The following is a 22,093-nucleotide window of genomic DNA, read 5'->3' on the forward strand; positions in this document are numbered from 1 at the left end:
CGGCTCTGGGGCCTCCGATAAGTAGCTGCAGGGGCTCGGTCGCGCCTGGGCGCTGCGATAAGGCGGGCGGCGGTGAGGGTCGCGTGGCGCTGCCGGGAGGCTCCGCGTCAGGAGGCTCCAGCGCCGCCACCCGGGACCGGGGCCGGGGACCCAGGCTGGGGGCCGGGCCGGGCCGGGGCGGGGCGTCCGACCGTGTCACGCCCGCCTCCCTCCCGGGGCCAGGGCCGCTAAAATGGCGGCGGCGGCGGCGGCGATAGCGTCCCGCACCGGGCCCGGGGCCTGGTCGCCGCGCCGGGGCCCCACTAGCACTTTCCTGGGCGTCCGCGTCCCGGCCGCGTCCTGGCCTCTGGGGCGCTCGCACGCGGCCCCCGGGGCCCTCGGTCCGCCCTCCCGGCGCGCCCATGAACTCCGTGTCGCCGGCCGCCGCTCAGTACCGGAGCGGGAGTCCGGAGGACGCGCGCCGCCCGGAGGGCCGCAGGCCGCGGGGACCCCGAACCCCGGACCCCCACGGCCTGGGGCCCTCCGGAGCTAGCGGCCCCGCTCTTGCATCGCCCGGGACCGGCCCCGGAGAGCCGGACGAAGTGGACAAGTTTAAGGCGAAGTTCCTGACCGCTTGGAACAACGTCAAGTACGGTGAGGAGGGGGCGGGGCCCGGGGCTTCGATTCTGACGTGAGAGCGAGCTGAAGTTCAGGCGGGCAGGGCTAGGAAGTCGGTGGGAGTCTAGGAGAGCCAGGACCCTGCCGTTGCCAAGTATTCCACCCTTTGTTCCCCTCCTGTGAGTCACCTGTGGGTCGTCTCCCGCCCTGCCCAGCCCAGGGCGGGCCGCTGGCTGGCAGGTCCAAAGGGGAATGTGTTTTCAAGTCTCAGTCGACTCCTCAGTGTGACCTAGGACAAGGGTTTTTTGTTTCCCTGTGCCTCCATTTTCCTCCTCTGTAAAATGGGTACAATAATCAGACCTGCTTTGATTCATCCTGAAATTAGTAGCAGACATGCGTGTGGCTTCCCAGGTGCCGCAGTTGGTAAAGAATCTGCCTGCCAGTGCAGGAGACTCAAGGGACATTGGTTCACTCCCTCGGTGGGGAAGATCCCCTGGAGGAGGAAACAGGCAATCCACTTCCATGTTCTTGCCTGGAGAATCCCATGGACAGAGGAGCCTGGCAGGTTACAGTCCATAACTGTGGTGGTATAGTGTTGTCCATACACTGTATATACAGCTGGGGTGGTATAGTGTTGTACATGACTGAGCATGCACAGGCAGCACATGTGGCTGTTACCAGGGGCCCCGCCTCCATCTGAGAGGAATGTAGCATGGATGCCCCAAGAGCCTACCCTGACATAAGAACTAGGAGAGTCCCCGTGTCACACGTGGGGGCACGTAAGCGCTGTTGCTGTCCTGTTAGGGTGTGTGTCTGCCAAGCAAGTGCTTCATCTTGCTGGGGGCTGCCCTGTGTCTCCCCAGGTTGGGCAGTCAAAAGCCGGACCAGCTTTAGCAAGATCTCCAGTGTCCATCTCTGTGGCCGCCGCTACCGCTTCGAGGGCGAGGGTGAGCTGGTGGCCCCTGACTAGGGTTGGAGGAGGCCCCAAAGGGGTGTTTCTGGTGGCTAACAAGCCTGCTCTTGCAGGTGACATCCAGCGTTTCCAGCGGGACTTTGTATCTCGCCTATGGCTCACATACCGCCGGGACTTCCCACCCCTTGCGGGAGGCAGCCTGACCTCAGACTGTGGCTGGGGGTGCATGTTACGAAGTGGGCAGATGATGCTGGCTCAGGGCCTTCTGCTTCATTTCCTGCCCAGAGGTGAGCGGTGGTGGAGGGGGACGGGCACAGTAGGAGTAGAGCGCCAACCCCAGGTCAGCAGTGTTAACAATGGTTTGTAAACCAAGAATTTCAAGGCCTGTTAGAATTGTGTGTAAAGTTAAATTTGGGGGTGGAGTGAGAGTTGTTTATAAAATAAGTTTAAGGGGGCTTCTCTGGTGGCTTAGATGACGGTAAAGAATCCACCTGCAAAGTGGGAGATGTGGGTTTGGTCCCGGATTGGGAAGATCCCCTGGAGAAGGGACTGGCTATGCACTCTGGTATTCTTGCCTGGAGAATTCTGTGGACAGAGGAGCCCAGCAGGCCCCAGTCCATGGGGTCGTGAACAGCTGGAGATGACTGAGCGACTTTCACTCACTCCTGGTGGCCCAGGGGTTAAGACTCTGTGCTTCCATTGCAGGGAGCTAGGTTCAATCCCTGGTCAGGGAACTAAGCTCCCGCATGGCATCAGTGCAGCCAAAATGTAAAAAATAATAGTTAAGTTTAAGGAATGTGAAGAGTGTAGTTAAACACGAGGTTTCTAATGGAGCATCAGTGTTGTGTGTGAATCATGGGAACTGCCCCACCCCCCATGCCATCGCCATTTGACTATTTGCTGCATCCCTACCAGACTGGACGTGGTGCCAGGGCGCGGGCCTGGGCCCCTCCGAGCCGCCGGGGTTGGGCTCTCCCAGCCGACGCCGGGGGCCTGCGCGGTGGCTGCCTCCGCGCTGGGCCCAGGCCCCTGAGCTGGAGCAGGAGCGCCGGCACCGGCAGATCGTGTCCTGGTTCGCTGACCACCCCCGGGCCCCCTTCGGCCTACACCGGCTGGTGGAGCTGGGGCAGGGCTCAGGCAAGAAGGCAGGCGACTGGTATGGGCCGTCTCTGGTGGCACACATACTCAGGTGAGGGCCGCGGCAGGGGGCACGGGAGCCCCTGGGTGCCCCCCGGGGAACTCAGGCCTTTCCTCCCATCCCCAGGAAAGCGGTGGAGAGCTGCTCAGAGGTCACCCGCCTGGTGGTGTACGTCTCTCAGGACTGCACAGGTAAGGGACTGGGGGCTGAGGTCACGGGGTTCTCACCCTGAGCCAGTCACTGCCTCACCCGCCTATTAGGACCCACTTTCTTCAGAGGCTGAAACAAGTTCTGCAGCAGAGGGGCCCTTGGAAAGGACTGGAGGCCCACACCGGGCAGCGGGGGCGCTGCTCAGCATCCCTTCATTCTCTCTGGAATCAGGAGAGGAGGCTTTAGGGGCTTCTCTGAGTAATAGAATAAAGGACAGAAGGAATTCCTCTCTCAGGTCCAACTCACTCTTTTTTTAAAAAGAATGACTATTTATTTTTGGCTGCAGTGGTTCATTGTTGCTGTGGGTGGGCTTTTCTCTAGCTGTGGTGAGCAGGGGCTACTCTCTCTTACTCTCTAGTGGTGCATGGGGTTCCCATTGCTGTGGCTTCTCTTGTTGCAGAGCACAGGCTGCAGGCACTCAAGATTACGTAGTTGTGGCGCATGGGCTTAGTTCCCTCGGTATGTGGAATCTGCCCAGGCCAGGGACCAAACCTATGTCTGCATCGGCAGGCAGATTCTTACACAGGACTGCCAGGGAAGTCCCCAACTCACTTTTACTTTGTAAACAGTACTAACGCATACAAAAGTCAGGTCTCCTCTGCCTTACAAGGTTTTCATGAGGATTAAGTGAGTCAGTGATAAACATAACTCTTAGGGGCTTCCCTGGTGGCTCAGTGTGCTAAAGAACCCGCCTGCCAATGCAGGAGAGATGGGTTTGATCCCTGATCCAGGAAGATCCCACATGCCACAGAGCAACTAAGCTCATGCGCCACAACTACTGAGCCTGTGCTCCAGAACCAGAACTATCGAGCCTAGGGGTCACAGCTACTGAAGCCCTCACTCTGGAGCCCGTGCTCCACAACAAGAGAAGCCGCTGGCGATGAGAAACCTGTGCACACAACTAGGGAGTAGCCCCTGCTCTTTGCAGGCAGAGAAAAGCCAGAGCAGCAATGAAGACCCAGCACAACCAAAAATAAATAAAATTTTTAAATTAAAAAAAAAAGGAACTTTTAGAACAGAGCTTCTCATATAGTAAGTATTCACTGAATATTAGCTCTCATTGAGTGAAAGTTGCTCAGTTGTGTCTGACTCTTTGACTGATTCTCTACGCCAGAATACTGGAGTTGGTACCCTTTCCCTTCTCCAGGGGATCTTCCCAACCCAGGGATCGAATCCAGGTCTCCTGCTTTGCAGGCGGATTCTTTACCAGCTGAGCCACAAGGGAGGCCTGAGAATACTGGAGTGGATAGCCTATCCCATCTCCAGCGGATCTTCCCAACTCAGGAATCGAACTGGGTTCTCCTGCATTGCAGGCGGATTCTTTACCAACTGAGCTATCAGGGAAACCCCCCTCATTGTTATGCCCTCCCAATCAGTTTATAAAGGGAGCTTTTGTGGATTGATATCAAGGAATCTACAGATCCTATACATTTTAATGAAAAAATACAGATGTTTGGGGCAAGGTGTAATTTTTCACAGAGAGCCTGTTTCTTAGCCTGTTAGGGCTGGTGTAACGAAAATACCATAGGCCAGGGAATTCCCTGGTGGTCCGGTGGTTAGGTGCTTTCACTGCTGGGACCTGGTTTTGATCCCTGGTTAGGGAACTGTGATGCCACAAGCTACACAGCATAGCCAACAAAACAAAAAAAGCACCCACAGGCTGGGTGGCTTGTAAACAAGGTCTTTATCTTTTATAATTCTGGAGGCTGGGAAGTCCAGGATCAAGGCACTGGCTGTTTGGGGGTCTGTTGGGGGCCTACTTCCTGGTTTGTTTCTCTGTATCTTCAGGCAGCAAAATGGGCAAGCATGCTCTCTGGGGTCCCTTTTACCGGGGCAGTGATGTCACTCATGACCTCATCACCTCCCACTTCCTCATTCCATCACTTCCGGGGGTGGGGGTGGGGGTTAGAATTTCAACATATGAAATGGGGGATGGGGGTGGGGGAGGGTGCTTCCCAGGTGGTGCTAGTGGTAAAGAACCTGCCTGCCAATGCAGGAGATGTTTAGGAGACGCGGGTTCCATCCCTGGGTGAGGAAGATCCCCTGGAGGAGGGCATGGCAACCTACTCCAGTATTCTTGCCTGGAGAACCCCGTGGACAGAGAAGCCTAGCAGGCTATTGTCCATGGGTTCGGACATAGTTGGACATGACTGAGACATTCAGACCATTGCAGCTCTTGTCTCCAGGAAAGATTAAATGTACTTTTCTGGGAGTCAGGAGGGGTTACATAGCCACGAGGGAGATGACAGGAAAGCAGAGACCAGCGGATGAAACTTGAGGGACACACAGGGACATCCAGCTGACTGACGAACTGCTTGGTGCTCCCATTTCCATCTCGGCAAACCCAGGTGCCGAGGAGGGGAAGACTGGTCAGGCCCGGGCTTGGGCAGGCACTCTGGGCTGTGGGGAAAGCTCTTCACCTCCCTCTTGGCTTTACACTCCTTGTCATAATCTCAGGACCTCAGTTGCCCTCTGAGGCAACTGAAATGGAGGTGTCCATACCTGCCTGGCGTGCCTGGGATTGTCTGAGGGAGTTTGGGGTGGAGGGTGGGGAATGCTGGAAAGCTTTTCTGCCAGCAACAGGAGTGTCATCCAGGGAGGTTGCTCAGGTGAGGTTGGGCCCCAAGGATGGAGGTTCATACAATGAGACTTGGAAGGCGGGCGAGAACGTGACCTGCTGCCCTGTCCTTGCAGTATACAAAGCGGACGTGGCACGCCTGGTGGCCCGGCCAGACCCCACGGCTGAATGGAAGTCCGTGGTCATCCTGGTACCAGTGCGGCTTGGTGGAGAAACTCTCAACCCCGTGTACGTGCCCTGCGTGAAGGTAGGTTCTGCCAGGCTCCCCCGTGCCTCCCCGTACAGCCCCCCTCACTGGAGCCCTGCAGACATTTTCAGCTTGGGTTAGGGGTTTATGCTTCCTTTGTCTCTTCGTTGGATTATCCAGTAGTTATGAAGCAGCTGTTTTGTGCCAAAAGCCCTTTCAGCTACTGAGGACTCAAAGGTGAACAGGCAGCAGTTCATGCCCTCTGGGAACTGACATTCTAGTGGGGGAGTGACAGGCAGTAGGTGTGGGACCCAGTTGACAGCTGTGGCATTGCAACTCGCACGCTAAAGGAACCAAAACTAACATGGTGAAGGGCAGGTGGGGGTGGCTGCCCAGCCTCGGAAAGCCCCTCTCTGGCCAGAAGCAGATGAGAAGCCAGGGGAGTAGGTGTCCAGGCAGAAGGAACAGCTAGGCTGCAAAGACCGCAGTGTGTTTACACTCAGAACAAAGGCCAGCGATCTCCCCACAGCCCACAAGGCCCTCTACCATCTGCCCACACTCTCCACCTCACTTCACTCTGCCCCAGCCACACAGGCCTCTTTTCTGTTCTCAGAAAACACCTGCCTCAGGGCCTTTGCACTTTCCATTCCTATCACTTGGCGTGCTCTTTCCCAAAACGATTTCTGAATTCCCTTAACTGTTTGCTGAAACATCATCTCTCAGTGAGGTCTTTCCTGACTCCCCCTGCTTAACACTGCAAAGCCTTCTTCCCTCTTTTTATTCTCCAGAGAGCTGCCACCTTCTGACACATGACAGATCTTACTCCTCTTGTTCTTCCTTCTCCCACACTAGAACATAAGCTCCATGGGGACAGGGTTTTGTCTATCTTGGTCACTGCCACCCCCCAGGGCCCCGGCTTGGGTTTGCACACATTGGGCCTTTGTCTTTTTTTTAATGATTTTATTTATCTGTTTTTGGCTGTGCTGGGTCTTTGTTGCTGAACAGGTTTTTCTCTAGTTGTGGCGAGCCAGGGCTACTCTTTGTTGGGGTGTGCAGGTTTGTTATTGCAATGGCTTCTTGTTGGGGAGCACAGGCTCTAGGGCACGGGCTTCAGCAGTTGCAGCTCCCAGGCTCTAGAACACAGGCTCAGTAGTTGTGGCGTATGGGCTTAGTTGCTCTGTGGCATGGGGGGTGGTCTTCCCCGAGGAGGGATCCAGCCCATGTCTCCTGCATTGGTGAGCGGGCTCTTTACCACTGAGCCACCAGTAAAGAAGCTCTGGGGTTTTGCGAGGCATTTGGGTGCCTGACAGTACCTGCTCTGGGCCCTCACTCCACCCCCTTTCCTTCCCGCAGGAGCTCCTTCGTTCAGAGCTGTGCCTGGGCATTATGGGCGGCAAGCCCCGCCACTCGCTGTACTTCATCGGCTACCAGGGTAGGCCCACACCATGCTGCTCCGTGGCATCCCCCCACCCCCCTTTCCGCCGCCACCCCCACCTCACATGTCCTCCCCACAGATGACTTCCTGCTCTACCTGGACCCGCACTACTGCCAGCCCACCGTGGATGTCAGCCAGGCCGACTTCCCCCTGGAGGTGAGCGAGCTGGGATCCCCAGGGTGGGGTTGGAGGCGTGTGGAGGGAACCCGCTAAGCCTCCCTCGTCTATCCACCCCAGTCCTTCCACTGCACCTCACCCCGCAAGATGGCCTTTGCCAAGATGGACCCGAGCTGTACCGTGGGTTTCTATGCTGGAGACAGAAAGGAGTTTGAGACGCTCTGCTCAGAGCTGACCAGGGTGAGCCGGGTGTGCTGGGGGCCGGGGGGGCAAGGGCAGGTCTACAGCAGAAGAGGAACAGAGGCCATGAGGCCAGCAGACCTGGCCATGTTGTCAGGATTATTATCCTGCAGGAGCCCTACAGTGTTTTTCAGCTTGGGTTAGGTCTGATTAGCAAAAAGCGTCATGAAATGAAAAATTTAAGGGAACAGCTGGTCCCCAGAGGCTGAAGTGGCAGGACCTGCCTTGTCCTTTGGTTCTGTTGTTCTATCGGGGATTTACCCTTACGGTAGCAAGAAATGACCACCAGCTTCTCTGGGTGTGTGCATGTCCTCAGTCATGTCTGACTCTTTGCAACCCCATGGACTGTAGCCTGCCAGGCTCCTCTGTGTATGGGATTTCCCAGGCAAGAATACTGGAGAGGATTGCAATTTCCTTCTCCAGGGAACTTCCCAACCCAGGGAACCTGGGATTCTTTATTGCTGAGCCACCAGGGGAGCTGCCCCCCACTATCTAGTTCAGTGGAAAGAGCCCCATGTTCTTAGCAGAGAGAGAAAATCCCAGGGCTGTGGTTCATTGGTTGCACAAGGTCACATGCTCATTACTGAGCCAATCACTGTAGCCAGAGCACAGACGGTGCTGATTGGCTGCTCTGCGTCACTGCGCTGGAGGGGTGGAAGTTGAGTTCAGGAAGCACCTGGTTAAGTATGGCTGTTAATTGTATCTACTTGGATAATTACCATGGCTTCGGGACTGAGCTGCTCGCTCTCCTCCCAACAGGTCCTCAGCTCCTCCTCAGCCACAGAACGATACCCCATGTTCACCCTGGTCGAGGGCCACGCTCAGGACCACAGCCTGGATGACCTCTGCTCCCCGCCCTCCCAGCAAACACTGCGGCTCCCTCGCAGTGGCCGGCTCCTCAAGGCTAAACGCCCAAGCTCTGAGGACTTTGTGTTTTTATAAAGGGAGGGAATAAGGGAGAAGACACAACCCTATTTATTTTTTAATTTATGTCATGTTAGGTGTGGGAGCTTGAACTCCCCCCTGACAAGTGCAGCTGAGAGAGACCAGTCCAGGAAGCCTCCGGGCTGGGGCCGTTCAGCCAGGAACAGAGCCCGCACACCTGCCTCCCACCAGCTGGGCCCTCTTCATGGGGCAGGGAGGGAGGCCCCCGGGCACCCACTCAGGGCCTGACTCCGTACTGTAGTTTGCACTGGACCGTCCATGCCCCTCACCGGTCACAAAGCCCCTATCCTGCCAAGAGCTGGTGGGAGGGAGGAGGGGCCGTGGCTGCTGGGGGCTAATAAAGCCGTTTGACTTGACTCTGGCTATTGCTGGGCCCAGCATTTGAGGGTGGCTTGCGGGGAGGTTTCCTGAGTCATCTGGGGAAGCTTGTTGAGTAGGCCTCAGCTTCCACATCTCTAAGATGGGAAGACTCCCTAGCCTACAGGTAGATTCGAGGGTCCATACAGTTGATAAGAAGGGAAGGGGCCCCTGCAGGCTCCCTTGAGCTCAGTGGCTGCTCTTGGGCCCCTGCTGCTTCCTCCGTTGTCGGCCCAGCTGCCGGAAGTGCAGCCGTTTGGGGTTGAGGCCAAAGGCCTGCAGTCTCTGGCGGCTGAACTCACGTCCCCCAAGTGTCACTGTGGGGCCCAGGAGACGGGCCTTCTTGCCCCTCTTCCGCCTCTGGGGGGCCAGCTTCTCCGTGGGTGTCACAGGATCTGCCTCTTCCTCTGCTGGGGTGCTCTCAGGCTGGGACCGCTTGCCACAGGCCCCATCAGGTGCTACCAGCTGTCCTGATGAGCCAGCTCTGTCTCTCTGTGGCTTCCCTGTGGCTTCCGTGGGCATCTCTGCCCTGGAGGAGGAAAAGTCATGAATCAGCCCAGGCCGGTCACAATTTTTATAGGCCGGTTTTTATAGATGAGAAAAGGGGCAGCTCAGAGAAGTGGCCAGAACAATTTGGGGGCCTGCCTGCACTCAAACATGGGTCTGATACCACACTGGGATTTTTCTACTCTGAAGCTGGAGTGGGTGGATAGATGCTCTTGATCACTTAGCCTGTGCCTACACTAAGCTCTTCACACAAACTAACTCATTTTAGCTTTATGTCAGCTCTGTGAGCACTCCTGATTTATAAATCAGGAAATAACAGGCATAGTAACAGTAACAAGAGCTAATAGCTATCCAGCATTTATTGTTTTAAGCACTTTACATGAATCGATTTATGTAATTTTCAAAAAAAGAAAAACCCAGCAAGAAGTGAGCCATCTGTATCTCCATTTTGCAAATGAGGAAACAGGCCCAGAGAGGGAAAATGACTTGCCCAACATCATACAGCTATGGCCCAGCCAAGACCTGATGCCCAGGTATTGGAAAGGAAACCCTACCCCCAGGGTCATGTGACAAACAGCTGACAAAGCATGACTCAAACCCTGGGCCTGACAGGGCTCCGAAGCCCACCTCTCCACCAGCCATACTCACTCCTCTGGGCAGAGTGACTTGAAGATCTGCTGCTTTTTCCATACGTTCCGGGCCTTCTGGCTGTACACCCTCTTGTCCTGCAGTTCTTCCTGCTCCGACCTGCCGGCCCCCAGCGGACACGTCTGTTGCTGGGTGGCCTCGATGGGGCCCATGCTTGCCTGCCAGCCTGCTTGCCCCTCCTCCCGGGGCACCCAGCCCAGCCCCACCCCATCACCTGTACATGCAGGTCTTCTTCAGGGAGCACCACCGATTCAGCTCCTTGTCATCGGCAGCGAGGATCTGCAAGGGAAGGGAGGGTGGGGTCCTGCTAGTGAGCCCCAGGGGGCCCTGACTCTCAGCCTTAGTCAGCTCATGGGTCAAGGCAAGGTAATGCTAGTTCCACCGGGCAGCAGTGTCCCGATGGTGAGGAAGAACTGATTTCTGCAGAGGCCAATGGAGGTTTTTTTGTTGGGGGCATCAGATGGGGAAACTGAGGCCCAGAGAAGGGGATCCTTACCCCAAGTCACATGGCCAGGAAATGGCTAATGTCAGATTACAATCTGGGCCCTGACCGGTATATGGTGGTCCCAGCAGACTCAAACCAGGGGAGGGGTCTCCGTGCCAATGACCAGCTTTGCTAATACAGATGAGACCCAGGTTCCCAACCTTAAGACCTTAAGTCTCCTCACTTATGAGTTGGGCAACCCTCTCAGAACCTACTGGAAGGTTATCAGGATGAGGAAGTGAATACAGATGGTATAAGCTCAATCATCATTGGCTATTTTTACTGCCAAGCATCCACAGCCATCATGGCTAGGGCACAGTGACATTCAAAGCACATTTGTTTCACATCCACAGTCATAAGGTGGGGCTGTTATAAGGCCCATTTTACAGATGGGGAAACCAAGTTACAGAGCCTTAAGTCATACGTCCAAGGTTATACAGCTGGTGAGTAGCCCAGTCAAGATTTCAACTGGTGCCAAGTCTTAATGGCCACGCTGCTGCCAATATACAGAATTAAAACTGATATTTACTGGGGCTTCCTGTGGACAGCACTGTTTGAGCCCCTGCCTCACAGAAACCTTTGTGGCAGGCGATATTACTAGTATTATCATTAGCACTGTTGGTCCTGGTGTTTTGGAGATAAAGAAATAAATAGGCTGTGTCACAGCATGCCCAGTTCTGGGCATCCCCGCTTGCTTCTGGGGTACCCCGGGGTCCCACCTCCTCAGTGCTTAGTCCAAAGTCGCAGGGCACCACCGTGCGGTACTTGAAGCGACACGGCAGGTCATCAATGATGTCCTCGTAGTCCAGCCGGTAATACTCATCCAGGTACTCCTCGAATGTCTTGTCCCCTAAGTGGGGACAGAGCCAGGCTGTCGGGGTGTGCTGGGCCCAGCGAGCCCCTGCCCACCCACCGGCACCCGCCTGGGCCTCACCGGGGTCAAACACAGGCTTCTCCTGTCCCACAGCCGTGGCGAAGGGCGACTTCCGCTTCTTCTTGCCCAACGAAGGGGCCTCTCGCTGCTTCTTCCGGGGCTGGCTGGGGTCATAGTCGGCGTCCATCTGCCAGGACACATAGGTCAGGCCTGCCAGGGGACCCTCTGAGGCGCCCCCCCGCAGGTTCCCATGCCCAGGGCACTTACATTGAAGTCGGGGTCCTCGCAGTGTGGCTCCTGTTGGCTCCAAGCTCCACCTTGCTCCGGCCCAGCCCACGTGTCCCAGTTCCAGTCGTCTGGTTCAGGCCAGACAGGCAGGGGGTGAACAGGGGATCAGTAGGCCAAGCACCCCCACCCCCAGCCCGGTACCCCAAGTGACCTCACCTTCCAGCCCTTCTTCTTCCTCAAACTGCGGCTTCTCCTCCTCCATGGCGCCATAGTACTCGTCCCCGAAGCACTTCTACAGGGTCAGGGCCGGGAGGGTCAGCAGAGCCCATTCCCCACCAGACACTGGTGCTCCTGCACCTTCTGTGGCTCCCCAGCACCGCCCCCCAGGACCCAGCTCCTGATGTGGGGAGAACCCTATGTGTCTAGGTCCCTGTACCCCCACTTCATGGCTCATCTTGCCCCATCGACCCTCCCGCTCTCTGCCCCCCTGTTCCACTGGCTAGGAAAGGCAAATATTGCTAACTGTGCCACTTACAAACACCTACTACATGCCCAACACTGGGCTGTGTCTCACTGCATTCTCACAAGCACCCCAGAAGACAGAAACTACTAACAAACACAGAACCTGAAGCTCAGGATTAAGAAGCTCCTAGAAAGTGAAGGTTTAACTTCAACTACACAGCACCTACCCACTCCACTTTTCACCTGGCCCATCTACTCATCCTTACTCTCCCTTCCATGAACCCCCAGGCTGAGTCTGGGTCCACTTTTTGGTGCCCGGGGTCCCCACTGCGGCTCCCATCCAGGCCTCACTGCCTGTTTCCATGGACTGAACCTGTGTTCCCCCTCCCAATACAACAATCAACACTAATGGCTCAATAAATGTGTTTAAAGAAAATATAGCAGCCCATGGTTCCTTGAGCATTTACCAAGCTAATTAGCATTTAGTATTTCTCACAGCCCTGAGGTAAATGCTGCAGTTTGGACCCACTTTACAGACAAGAGACACAGGATTAGAGAGGTCAGGTCACTTCTCTGAGCCAGAAAAGGACTGCTTGCTCCAGAGCCACACTCGGAGCACTCAGCTGCACAGCCAGGCTGGGGCTCTGGGGATGCACCTGCATGAGCTGGTCGTGCCGGGCAGGGTCGAAGTCATCCTCCAGGTCCTGCTCTTCAAAGCCCAGCGTCTCGTTGCCCGTGACCTGCCGCAGCCTCTCCAGCTTGGCCAGGATCTCCTTCCTCTTCAGGTTCTTCAGCTGCTTGAGTTCCTCCTGCTTCCTCGCTTTCTCCTGCAGGCGGCAGGTCAGAGGATGTCAGCAACCCCCCCAATCCCTGCAGGCTGCACGTCCCCCCAAAGGCCACCCTGAGAGCCACTCACCCTCTTCTTCCGCTCCCGTGTCTCCTCCCTCTTCTCCTTCCTGCGCTCGTCCTTTCGGCGCACGGAGGAGGCGATGCTCCGAGGGTAGGTCTTGACCTGTGGGCACCAGAGATGATTCTGGGTTCCTTCCCTGGCCTGGGACCCTCTAGCCAGGTCCTCCCCAGCCCCCAGCCCCCAGCCCCCGGCCCGGCTACCCACCGAGGCAGAGTCTGGCTCCTCAAAGCGGAAGTTGTATTTGAGCTCAAAGTCCTCCTGCTTCTTCAGAAACAGTTCGCCCTCGTCTGAGGAATCGTCCACAGCCAGCTGGACCGGGGGACCAGGGACCCTGAGGGATGAGATGGAGTGGGGCTGGGGGGTCAGCAGAGCTCCTGCACGCCTATGTACCAGAGTGTTCACACATTTAATCCTCACAAGAACGCTCTGCTAGGGAGCCACTGTTACCCCATTTTACTGATGGGGAAACCGAGGCATGGAAGTCCAAGAGCAGGGCCCCCTGGCTTCAGAGCCCACACTCTGGGTCTCCCTCAAGAGAGGCCAATTCTGGGGACTTCCCTGGTGGTCCAGTGGTTAAGGCCTGCGCTTCCAGTGCAAGGGGGCACAGGTTCAACCCCTGGTCAGGAAACTAAGATCCTGCATACCGTGTGGTGCAGCCCCCAAAAAAGGGCTAACTCAGCTGTTGGTGTTCAGTTGCTAAGCTGTGTCTGATTCTTTGCGACCTCATGGTCACAAAGCCAGGCTCCTCTGTCCTCCACTGTCTCCTGGAGTTTGCTCAAATTTATGTCCATTGAGTTAGTGATGTCATTCAACCATCTCTTCCTCTGTCATCCCCTTCTCCTCCTGCCTTCAATCTTTCCAACCATCAGGGTCTTTTCCAATGAGTTGGCTCTTCACATCAGGTGGGCAAAGTACTGGAGTTTCACCTTCAGCATCAGTCCTTCCAGTGAATATTCAGGGTTGATTTCCTTTAGGATTGACTGCTTTGATCTCCTTGCTGTCCAAGAGACTCTCAAGAGTCTTCTCCAGCACCCTAGGCGATCTTCCCGACCCAAGGAAGTGTGTCCTGCACTGGCAGGCGGATTCTTTACCACTGAGCCACCAGGGAAGTCCCTAATTCTGTTACTGCTGCTGCTGCTGCTAAGTCGCTTCAGTCGTGTCCGACTCTGTGCAACCCCACAGACGGCAGCCCACAAGGCTCCGTCCCTGGGATTCTCCAGGCAAGAACACTGGAGTGGGTGCCGTTTCCTCCTCCAGATTCTGTCACCGCCTGTGTGATAAAGTGAACACCCAGCGCCTTTTCCTTTCTGGCCAGTGCTGCCTCCAGGCCCCTGGGGGACAGGGGCCCTCACCTTTCCTCCTCTTCGTCTTCCTCCTCCTCGTCTTCCTCCTCCCCTTCTTCCTCATAGCGTTTATTGAGGATGTAATCTCGCAGGAAGCGCTCCCCCTCGTCCAGCTCTGGGTTGTTCCAGAATTCCCTGAGGTGAGTCTAGGGGTGAAGGGTTGTGTGATAAGACCCAGGTCAGGGACTCAGGGTCAGCGAAGCAGGAGGGTGGGGCGTGGATTGTGGGCAGCCAGTGGATGTAAGTGACTGCAGCTTCACGGCCAGTCTATGAAGTAAGTGCCATAATCCCCATGTTATAGAAGCTGAGGCCCAGAGATGCGGGGCCCCCATCCTCAAAGGATGTGCTCCTGGGGACTCCTCTGGGGGTCCAGTGGTCAAGACTCCACGATTCCACTGTAGGGGGCACGGGTTCGATCCCTGGTTGGGGAACTTAAGATCCCAAAGGCCGCATGGTGCAAGGGAAAAAAAAGGAACAGACGAAGTGCTCCTGGCTGGCCACTCAAGGGTGAGCTTCCAGGAAAAGGCTGGATGGAGGCAGACCGGGAAGCTTAGGGGGTCAGTAGCCACGGATGCGAACTCACTCACCAGTTCTTTCAGGGTGTCAGGGTTCTGAATCTCCTTCTGCCCCTTCAGCCACTCAATGTAGTCAGCATCCTCCTGGGCCTGAGGGATGGCCAGCGATGAGGATCTGCCGGACACTCCTGGTGCCCCCTCTCCGCCACCACCCTCCGTCCCACTGGGACCCGGCACCTACCTTCTCCTCTTTGCTTTTAGCACGTTTCTGCAGCAACCCGGAGCCACCTTCCTCAGTGCTGTCTTCATCCTCACTGTCCTCCACAAACGCCCGGAAGCTGCCCAAGCAAGAAAACAAGCCTCAGGATGGGTGCACTGGCCCTGCCCACTGATCCAAAGATGAGCCCTATCTACTAATAAGCCCTGAGCTCCTCCTGACCAGCCCAGAGCAGTGCTGTGACATACAGCCCATGATCAACCCCATTTCACAGATACAGAAACTGAGGCCCAGAGAACAGAAAATGACAGGCCCAAGGGCACACAAGTGCCCATTAAGTGGGCACATTAAGTGACAGAGCTGTATTTGAACCTGGGCCCGCCAACCTCAGAGCCTCAACTCTTTTCCACTTGGCAGCTCAGCCGGCTCCAGGGCTCACCTTTCCTTCAGCTGTTTCTGTTCTTCCACGTAACTCTTCGACGAGCTCTGCTGCAGAGAGAGTGACAGGGGCCTCAGACCCTGCCATGGGCCCCTTAGCCCCCGAACCCTCCCACCCAGCCTCCATCCCACACACCTGGAGTCTCTGATTGGAGGTTTCCCCATCTGAATTCTCCTCATCGACATATTTGCTGGGCAAAGAAGGATGAAGGTTTCAGAACAGACTTCCCTGGGCCTGTCTGTCACTGTGGGGTAGGGGGCTCTTAAGAGCAACAGCTGGGGCCTCCCTGGTGGCTCAGTGGTAAAGAATCTGCCTTCCAATGCAGGAGGAGACACAGGTTCGATCCCTGATCCAGGAAGATCCCACATGCCTTGGAGCAACTGAGCCCTTACGCCACAATTATTGAGCACATGCTCTAGAGCCTGGGAACCACTACTGAGCCCACATGTTGAAACTATTGAAGCCCAGATGCCCTAGAGCCCGTGCTCCACAACAAGAGAAGCCTCAGCAATAAGCCCACACACCACAACTAGAGCGTGGCCCCTGCTTGCCGCAACTAAAGCAAAGCCCCCGCAGCAATGAAGACCCAGCACAGCCAAAAACTAATAAATAAATAAAAATGATTAAAAGAGACAAAAATTCAAAAACAGAGCACCAGCTGGGGGGTGGGGACAGTGGGATGCAGGCAGGTCATCAAGCCTCCTGCTCTCTGAGGTTCCCCCAACTCTGGTGGGTCATTGGCTTCTTCCCACCCCCACCCCTAAGTCCCCCATGTGTCCACCTGCCCTGGGAAGGTGGAAGCAGAGGAGTTAGGCTGTCTCCTCACCCTCCTTTCTCCAGGATAACCTTCCTCTCGTAGTCCTTCAGGTACATGGGTTGCACCTTCTTTCGCTTCTCAGCTGCTGGCTCCTCTTCACTGTCTGAGGACGATGCTACAGGGCCACCACAAGACATCTGTCATCACCCACACCCACAACCCCCTTCCTCCCCCAAATAACTGCTGGACCAGAATCAGATGGAGGTTTCAAATCCCCGCGCCACCAGTTCCCAGCTATCAAATAGGCATCACACTTGCTACTACCTGGTAATAGCTGGTGGTGATCACGCAGTGAGTAATTCACACTCAGAACAGTGCCAGACACACAGCCATTATTAGTGACAACAGTTGATAACCCTGGACACTCTTGGCTGATTAGTAATCAGTTTTTTTTTCTTTTGGCTGTGCTGCGTGGCATATGGGATCTTAGTTGCCCCACCAGGGATGGAAGTGCAGAGTCTTAACCTCTGGACGACCAAGGAAGTCCCTCTGCTAATCAGTTCTGACTTGTAGATGAAAAAAAAGTGAAAGTGTTAGTTGCTCAGTTGTGTCCAACTCTCTGCACCCTATGGACTGTAGCTTGCCAGACTCCTCTGTCCATGGGATTTCCCAGGCAATAATACTGGAGTGGGTATCCATTCCCTTCTCCAGGGGATCTTCCTGACCCAAGGATTGAACCCAGGTCTTCTGCACTGCAGGCAGACTCTTGACTTTCTGAGCCACCATGGAAAGATTAAATAGCCACAACAGCTTCTAAAGCCATGAGGACCCAGGGTCCCATGAGAAGCAGCCCCAGACCTGTTCGCTGATAGAAGGTGGCATCTTTCTGATAAATGCGGGGGTCCTTCTTCTTCAACAAGGAGAGAGTCCTATAAAAGTCACGCTCTTGCTGGGGGTCAAATTCCTAGAGCAGAAAAAGGGGGTGGGGACAGATTTCAGAAGGGGGCTCTGATGGGGGCAGTAAGCAACAGGGGCAGGAGGGCTGAGAGGGTGTGGGAATTAGGGTGTAGGGAGGGGTACAGGTTAGAAGATGGCAGAATCCAGCTGGGTAGAGGCAGGTGGGGGGAGGGCTGGAGGGCTGGATCTGAGTGGAAGGGAGGGTCAAATGGGTGGGAGAGGGGACCCCGTGGGGGTGGACCACACATGAGTAGAGAATAGGAAGCAAAAAAAGGTAGCAGGCAAGGGGGTGGTGGTGCTTCCTGGAATCAATAAGGGATGGATGATACAGGGCAGGTGGGCAGAGAAGGCATATGAAAAACAGAGAGGAAGGGCTGGATGGCTCAGTGAGTCTGGGAAGATCAGGGCTGGTGTGGGGAAAAGCTGGGTGCTCCACGGGGCAGAGGGATGCCCCATTTTGGGAACAGAGGCAGACAGGGAGAAATGGTTAGACTGTCAGGGATGAAGGCGCGATGGGGTTGGAGGTTAGCTGCCCCCTGTAAGTCCGGGCCAGGATGAGACAGGGCTCTTGGACATCTCCCGCAACTCCAAGACGGAGGCGAAGAAGCTCACCACGTGCTCGTCGCTGGAATCAGACTCGGAGCTGGAGTCGCTGCTGCTGTGCCGGTCCCCGTAGCGATCTTTCACTGTGGGACAAAGATGCGAGACCCCCACCCAGGTGAGCCTGGAGGACCAGATCAAACCCCACCTGCGGACCGCCCGACACGCGCCGGCCCCCCACACGCATGCGCCCCGCACTCACGCCGCTGCAGCTCCTCTCGCTCACGGTAGCGGCCGTACCTCGCCGCGAACGCCGCGTTCACTCGCAGGGGCGACGACCCGCGCGGCTCCGGCATGGCTGCTCTCCAACCTACTGCGCACGCGTCAGGAAAGCACGGCCTCCCTGGAGGTGGGGCTACGCACAGTTTACTTTAAATAGGGGCGGAGCCTCCTGGGCCGCACGTAACCTTGCCCCCAACCCTTCCGGGATCCCTGGCCCTGAGACCGCTGTCCCCGCCCACAAGTCACGCCTCTGCGGGGAAGGCTGCAGCCACCGCCCATCCCACTCCCCCACCCTCTGGGCTCCAGGCACCCAGCTGACATCTGGGGGCCCTTTCTCCACTCGCGGTTTCCTGCCTCCCTTCCGTTCCGACAGCGTAAACCGCTGCCCCACCCAGCTCACTTACCCCTGGCGCCCTGGGAATTACCACTCTCTCCCCTCCTCCAAAGCATCCACGATCCTCGACCCCCAGGGCCCATCCCCACAAACATCCTGGATACGCGACTCTCCATCGCCCCCTCAAAAATGACAAGCCACCAGCGCTGTGGTCATGCACAAGTCTTAATTTAATGGGTAAAAACATTAAATTACACACACAACAATATTTTCCATAAAGCTTAATAAATAGACTTTTTTTTTTTTTTTTTTTAACGCTGTACAAGGGACTGGAAATGAAGCTTTCAACAAAATATGAATGAACTCATACTACCCTTTTATCGATTTGGAACACTCCCCCCTCCCCCATGCCGGAAAGCAGTGTGCACACTTGAGGTCTTCTCTCCGTAAGCCGGCCAAGGTCGACAGGTTCCAAGAGTCTTGGAAGAGATGACCTCACTCTCTCACTCTCGAGGGCTGGGGTTTTAAACGCTCTGCCCTTGGGACTCAGTCTGTAGGCGTGGAGGAAACTGAACCGTTTAGGTGGCTGTTTGCCTGTAGGAGCCCTTCTCTGCCCAACACACCGAAAGGGGTGAGAAAAAAAAAAAAAACGAGAAATGCACGTCAAACACACACACCCCAGAAATCAACACCAACAAGCCACAAACCGGTGCCCCTCGGCAGCGGGCAGGAGGAGCAAAGGGAGAAAGTGTTTCTTCCCTCTTCTGACACAGAACTCAGCTGGGTCCTGCTGCTGGAGTGGGTGGCCCCAGGTCACAGGGGTGTCACCGTGTGCCGCTGCAGTATGTCCATGAGCTCTTGGGCCCCTCTCCCCCGTGCCAGCTCTAGGGGTGTGAGCCCCGTGGCGTCCCTGTGATGGAGATCAGACTCGGTAGCCAGGAAGCTGACCACAGAAGTGTGGCCCTCTCTCACTGCCAGGTGGATGGGGAGCGCCCCGGTGCCATCGGGTGCGTTGACATCGGCGCCGTGCTCCACCAGCACTTTTAGAGTGTCGAGGAATCCAGTGCGGGCTGCATCGTGGGCCGGAGTGGTGCCCGAGGCATCCTGGACGTTGGGGCTGGCGCCTTGCTTCAGGAGTTCCAGGGCAATGGTGGGACTGCCAAACATCATGACCTGGTGGGGGGATGGGGGTAGAGAAGGGTCAGGGAGTCTCCAAAGGAGGAGGTCTGGGGAAAAGGGTGACTGGAGACAGGGGTCATTCGGGAGTTGAGAATGCCAGATACAAGGTTCTCAAGAGAAGGAAAAACTCCGGGGAACATAAACTTCCAGGCAGCTGTTGAGACCCCAGAGAACAAGATCTCCTGGGAATAAGGACCTTCAAAAAAACGGGTCACCTCCCGCTAGGGTATAGCCCCCGTGGAAATTTTCAAGGAACCTAAGACCCTCCCTCAAGGAACCAGAGACACTTCTCCCCACAGATGGGAAATCATCAGGAAATATGAACCCCACCAGGAAACAGACCTCAGAGAACAGTCTCCTCCAGGAAATGGAGATGGCCAGGGAATTTAAAACTCCTCCAAGGAATTTCCCCCTCCCATATAGTAGGGATGCTTTCTGATGAAATGGGGTTCCCCTTTTGTAAATGTCCCCAAGGGAACAGGGACTCCCATGTAATCTGTGACTATTCCCTTACTGGTATCCCCCTCACCAAATATGCCAGTATGAAAACCCCGCGGGAATAGAGATTCTCCCCCACAGGAAACTGGATACCTTTCAGAGAACCCCCAGAAAATGGGTACACCTTGGAAATAGGAATCCTTCCTTCCTACGGTCGGATCGTCCATAGATGCTCCAAGACATTGGAGCCGCCTTCATGAAACTCGGATCCAAAGGTGAACCCTCACCCACGGAATAAGAACTTCTCCAGGGAAACCGAATCCTTCGCAATCAGAGAACAAGGAATCCTCCAAAGATGGAAAGCTCTCCCCTCCCCCAATCTAACCCCATCCACCACCCACCTAAGAAAGGGGACATCAGGGAGCCAAGTCAGCCCAGAGATGCAGGAACAGACCTCAGTCGGCTACCAACGGGAACAAGGTGAGAAGAGAGAAGGGGTCTGCGAGTCGGCCCGGGCTCACCTGCAGCGCTGTCTTGCCAAAGCGGTTCAGAACGTCTGGGTGCACCAGCTCGCGGTGCAGAAGGCGGCGCACCTCCTGCACGTCTCCTCGGGCCGCCGCCCCGCTCAGCCGGTCGCCGGCGTGGACCTCTTCCAGCAGCATGTCGATACTGGCGGCCTGCGAAGCCCCCCGCCCCACCCCGCGGCGGTCAGTGCGGGGGAGCCCACAGGCGCTGGCCCGAACAGCCCTCCCGCAGCGTCCCCGGCCTGCAACGAGGCTCCGGGTCGGACTCTCCAGTCCGGGTCTCGGGCGCGACCCCCGCCCTCCCGGCCGGCTCCTCCCCCTGTCAGACGGTGGGTAGAGAGGGGCTGAGAGCCCGGGCCCAACCCTCCGCTAGCCCGCAGGGCCCTGCCCGGCGCCCGCCCCTTGGGGGCTGGGTCTCCCCCCAACTCACCCTCCCTCCTCCTCGACGGGCGGGGTCTGTTCTGAGCCGGCTTCTCCGCCGCTGCGGAGCAGGCCTCTAGGGGGCGGAGCCAGAGCTCTCGCGGCCCCGCCCCCAAACGCCGCCGATTTGTTTTCTTATGAACTTGCTACGTTGTAGCCCAGCCGCGTTGCCCAGCTCCCGACCCTGTAGTGCTCCGCCCTCCTGGCCAGCGCAGCCAATGGCCACGCGTTGCCAAGGAGGCTTTGCGCGCCGGAGTGGGCGGGCCCGCTTCTGATTGGACAAACTACGGCGACCGGTGAACCGCGAACAATGGCGGGGTTTTCGGTTTTTCAAAAGCGACGGGCGGGCGGGAAAGAGGGCCGGTTTAACTGACCCAGGGGAGAAAGGTCAGGCGCAGGGTAGCGCGGGCTGCTCCGGGACCTCGGCACTTCCGAGGGGAAGGGAGGTAGGGCTGGGGCCGCCCAGTTTGGAGTTATGCGGTGCGATAATATTTGTTAGTTCTTACTGTGCAGAGTGCTTTATTTCATTCATTCACTGTGTGCCAGAGCGGTTCCTGGCGCTGGGGGGGACTGCATTCGAGCTACTAATTTTAGTGTTAAGCACCGTGAGGAAAATAAAGCAAGGAAATGGGGTGAGTGAGAAAGGAATCACGTTTGGCTCAGATTGCGCCAGCCCTGGCACAGCAAATGCAAGGGCGTGGAAGAAAGTTCATTCTCCATCTGCCACGTGGGTGAGCCTGGGAGGCGAGAGTGGTGTCGGAGGCTCTTAACAGAGGCCTTCAACAGCGGGGCCTTCACACGTTTACTGACCCACTACCGTGTACTAGGCACCCCAGCGGAAAGCAAGCCGGGTGCCTCCTGGCTGCTGGATGCTTACCTTTTAGAGCTGGAGACGACAATAAGTATTTTCCGAGTGCTATACACTGTGGAGCTGACAAAACGAGATAAATAATAGTGTCTTGGGAAAAGAAGGCTTTGAAATAGAGAGGTCGGGCATGGCCACCCTAAGAAGGTGACATTTGATTTGAGACCTGAAGGTGAGGGAAGGAGCCATGTGTCTCTCTGGGAAAACATACCAGATGGAGGGGCTACAGATTCGAAGGCCCTGAGCTGTAAGCATGTCTAGTAAGTCCAGGAAGAGACGTATAGAGAGGGAGAGAAGGGTGAGGAGGTGAGGGCTGAACAGGCTTGTGGGCTGTGGTGAGAACTTTTACTTTTTAAAAAGAATGGGGAATTTCCCTGGAGGTCCAGTGGCTAAGACTCCGCGCATCCGCTGCAGGGAGTCCAGGTTCAATCCCTGGTGGGAGAACTATGGTCC

General features: G+C 56.3%; 3 protein-coding genes across 4 annotated transcripts; 1 reads left to right on the top strand and 2 right to left on the bottom strand.

The window, feature by feature from the left end:
• Positions 1–18: 18 nt before the first annotated feature.
• ATG4D (autophagy related 4D cysteine peptidase) lies at positions 19–8,716 on the top strand. Its single transcript, XM_005911815.2, has 10 exons — positions 19–633; positions 1,461–1,544; positions 1,624–1,797; positions 2,426–2,699; positions 2,775–2,839; positions 5,553–5,683; positions 6,977–7,055; positions 7,138–7,214; positions 7,296–7,415; positions 8,175–8,716. The coding sequence occupies exons 1-10, from the start codon at positions 402–404 to the stop codon at positions 8,355–8,357; spliced, it is 1,419 nt and encodes a 472-aa protein (XP_005911877.2). The 5' UTR covers positions 19–401; the 3' UTR covers positions 8,358–8,716.
• Positions 8,376–17,976, bottom strand: KRI1 (KRI1 homolog). Of its 2 annotated transcripts, none has more exons than XM_070373657.1 (19): positions 17,861–17,976; positions 17,671–17,744; positions 16,960–17,065; positions 16,171–16,276; positions 15,480–15,534; positions 15,345–15,391; positions 14,930–15,026; positions 14,761–14,838; positions 14,183–14,319; positions 13,035–13,161; positions 12,837–12,932; positions 12,577–12,747; positions 11,675–11,750; positions 11,498–11,586; positions 11,291–11,417; positions 11,076–11,206; positions 10,087–10,151; positions 9,873–9,971; positions 8,376–9,246 (listed from the first exon to the last, which is right to left on the bottom strand). In XM_070373657.1, the coding sequence occupies exons 1-19, from the start codon at positions 17,952–17,954 to the stop codon at positions 8,907–8,909; spliced, it is 2,115 nt and encodes a 704-aa protein (XP_070229758.1). In that variant the 5' UTR covers positions 17,955–17,976; the 3' UTR covers positions 8,376–8,906. The 2 variants fall into 2 exon arrangements, with proteins under 2 accessions (XP_070229758.1, XP_005890859.2); XM_005890797.3 differs by having other exon boundaries at positions 15,345–15,394.
• Positions 17,977–18,426: 450 nt separating this feature from the next.
• Positions 18,427–20,918, bottom strand: CDKN2D (cyclin dependent kinase inhibitor 2D). The gene is made up of 3 exons (XM_070374815.1): positions 20,786–20,918; positions 20,353–20,508; positions 18,427–19,387 (listed from the first exon to the last, which is right to left on the bottom strand). Exons 2-3 carry the CDS (start codon positions 20,491–20,493, stop codon positions 19,028–19,030), a joined length of 501 nt encoding a protein of 166 aa, XP_070230916.1. The 5' UTR covers positions 20,494–20,508; positions 20,786–20,918; the 3' UTR covers positions 18,427–19,027.
• Positions 20,919–22,093: the final 1,175 nt, after the last annotated feature.

The sequence above is a fragment of the Bos mutus genome, chromosome 7 (assembly GCF_027580195.1).
Source record: "Bos mutus isolate GX-2022 chromosome 7, NWIPB_WYAK_1.1, whole genome shotgun sequence".
NCBI classification, from domain to species: domain Eukaryota; kingdom Metazoa; phylum Chordata; class Mammalia; order Artiodactyla; family Bovidae; genus Bos; species Bos mutus.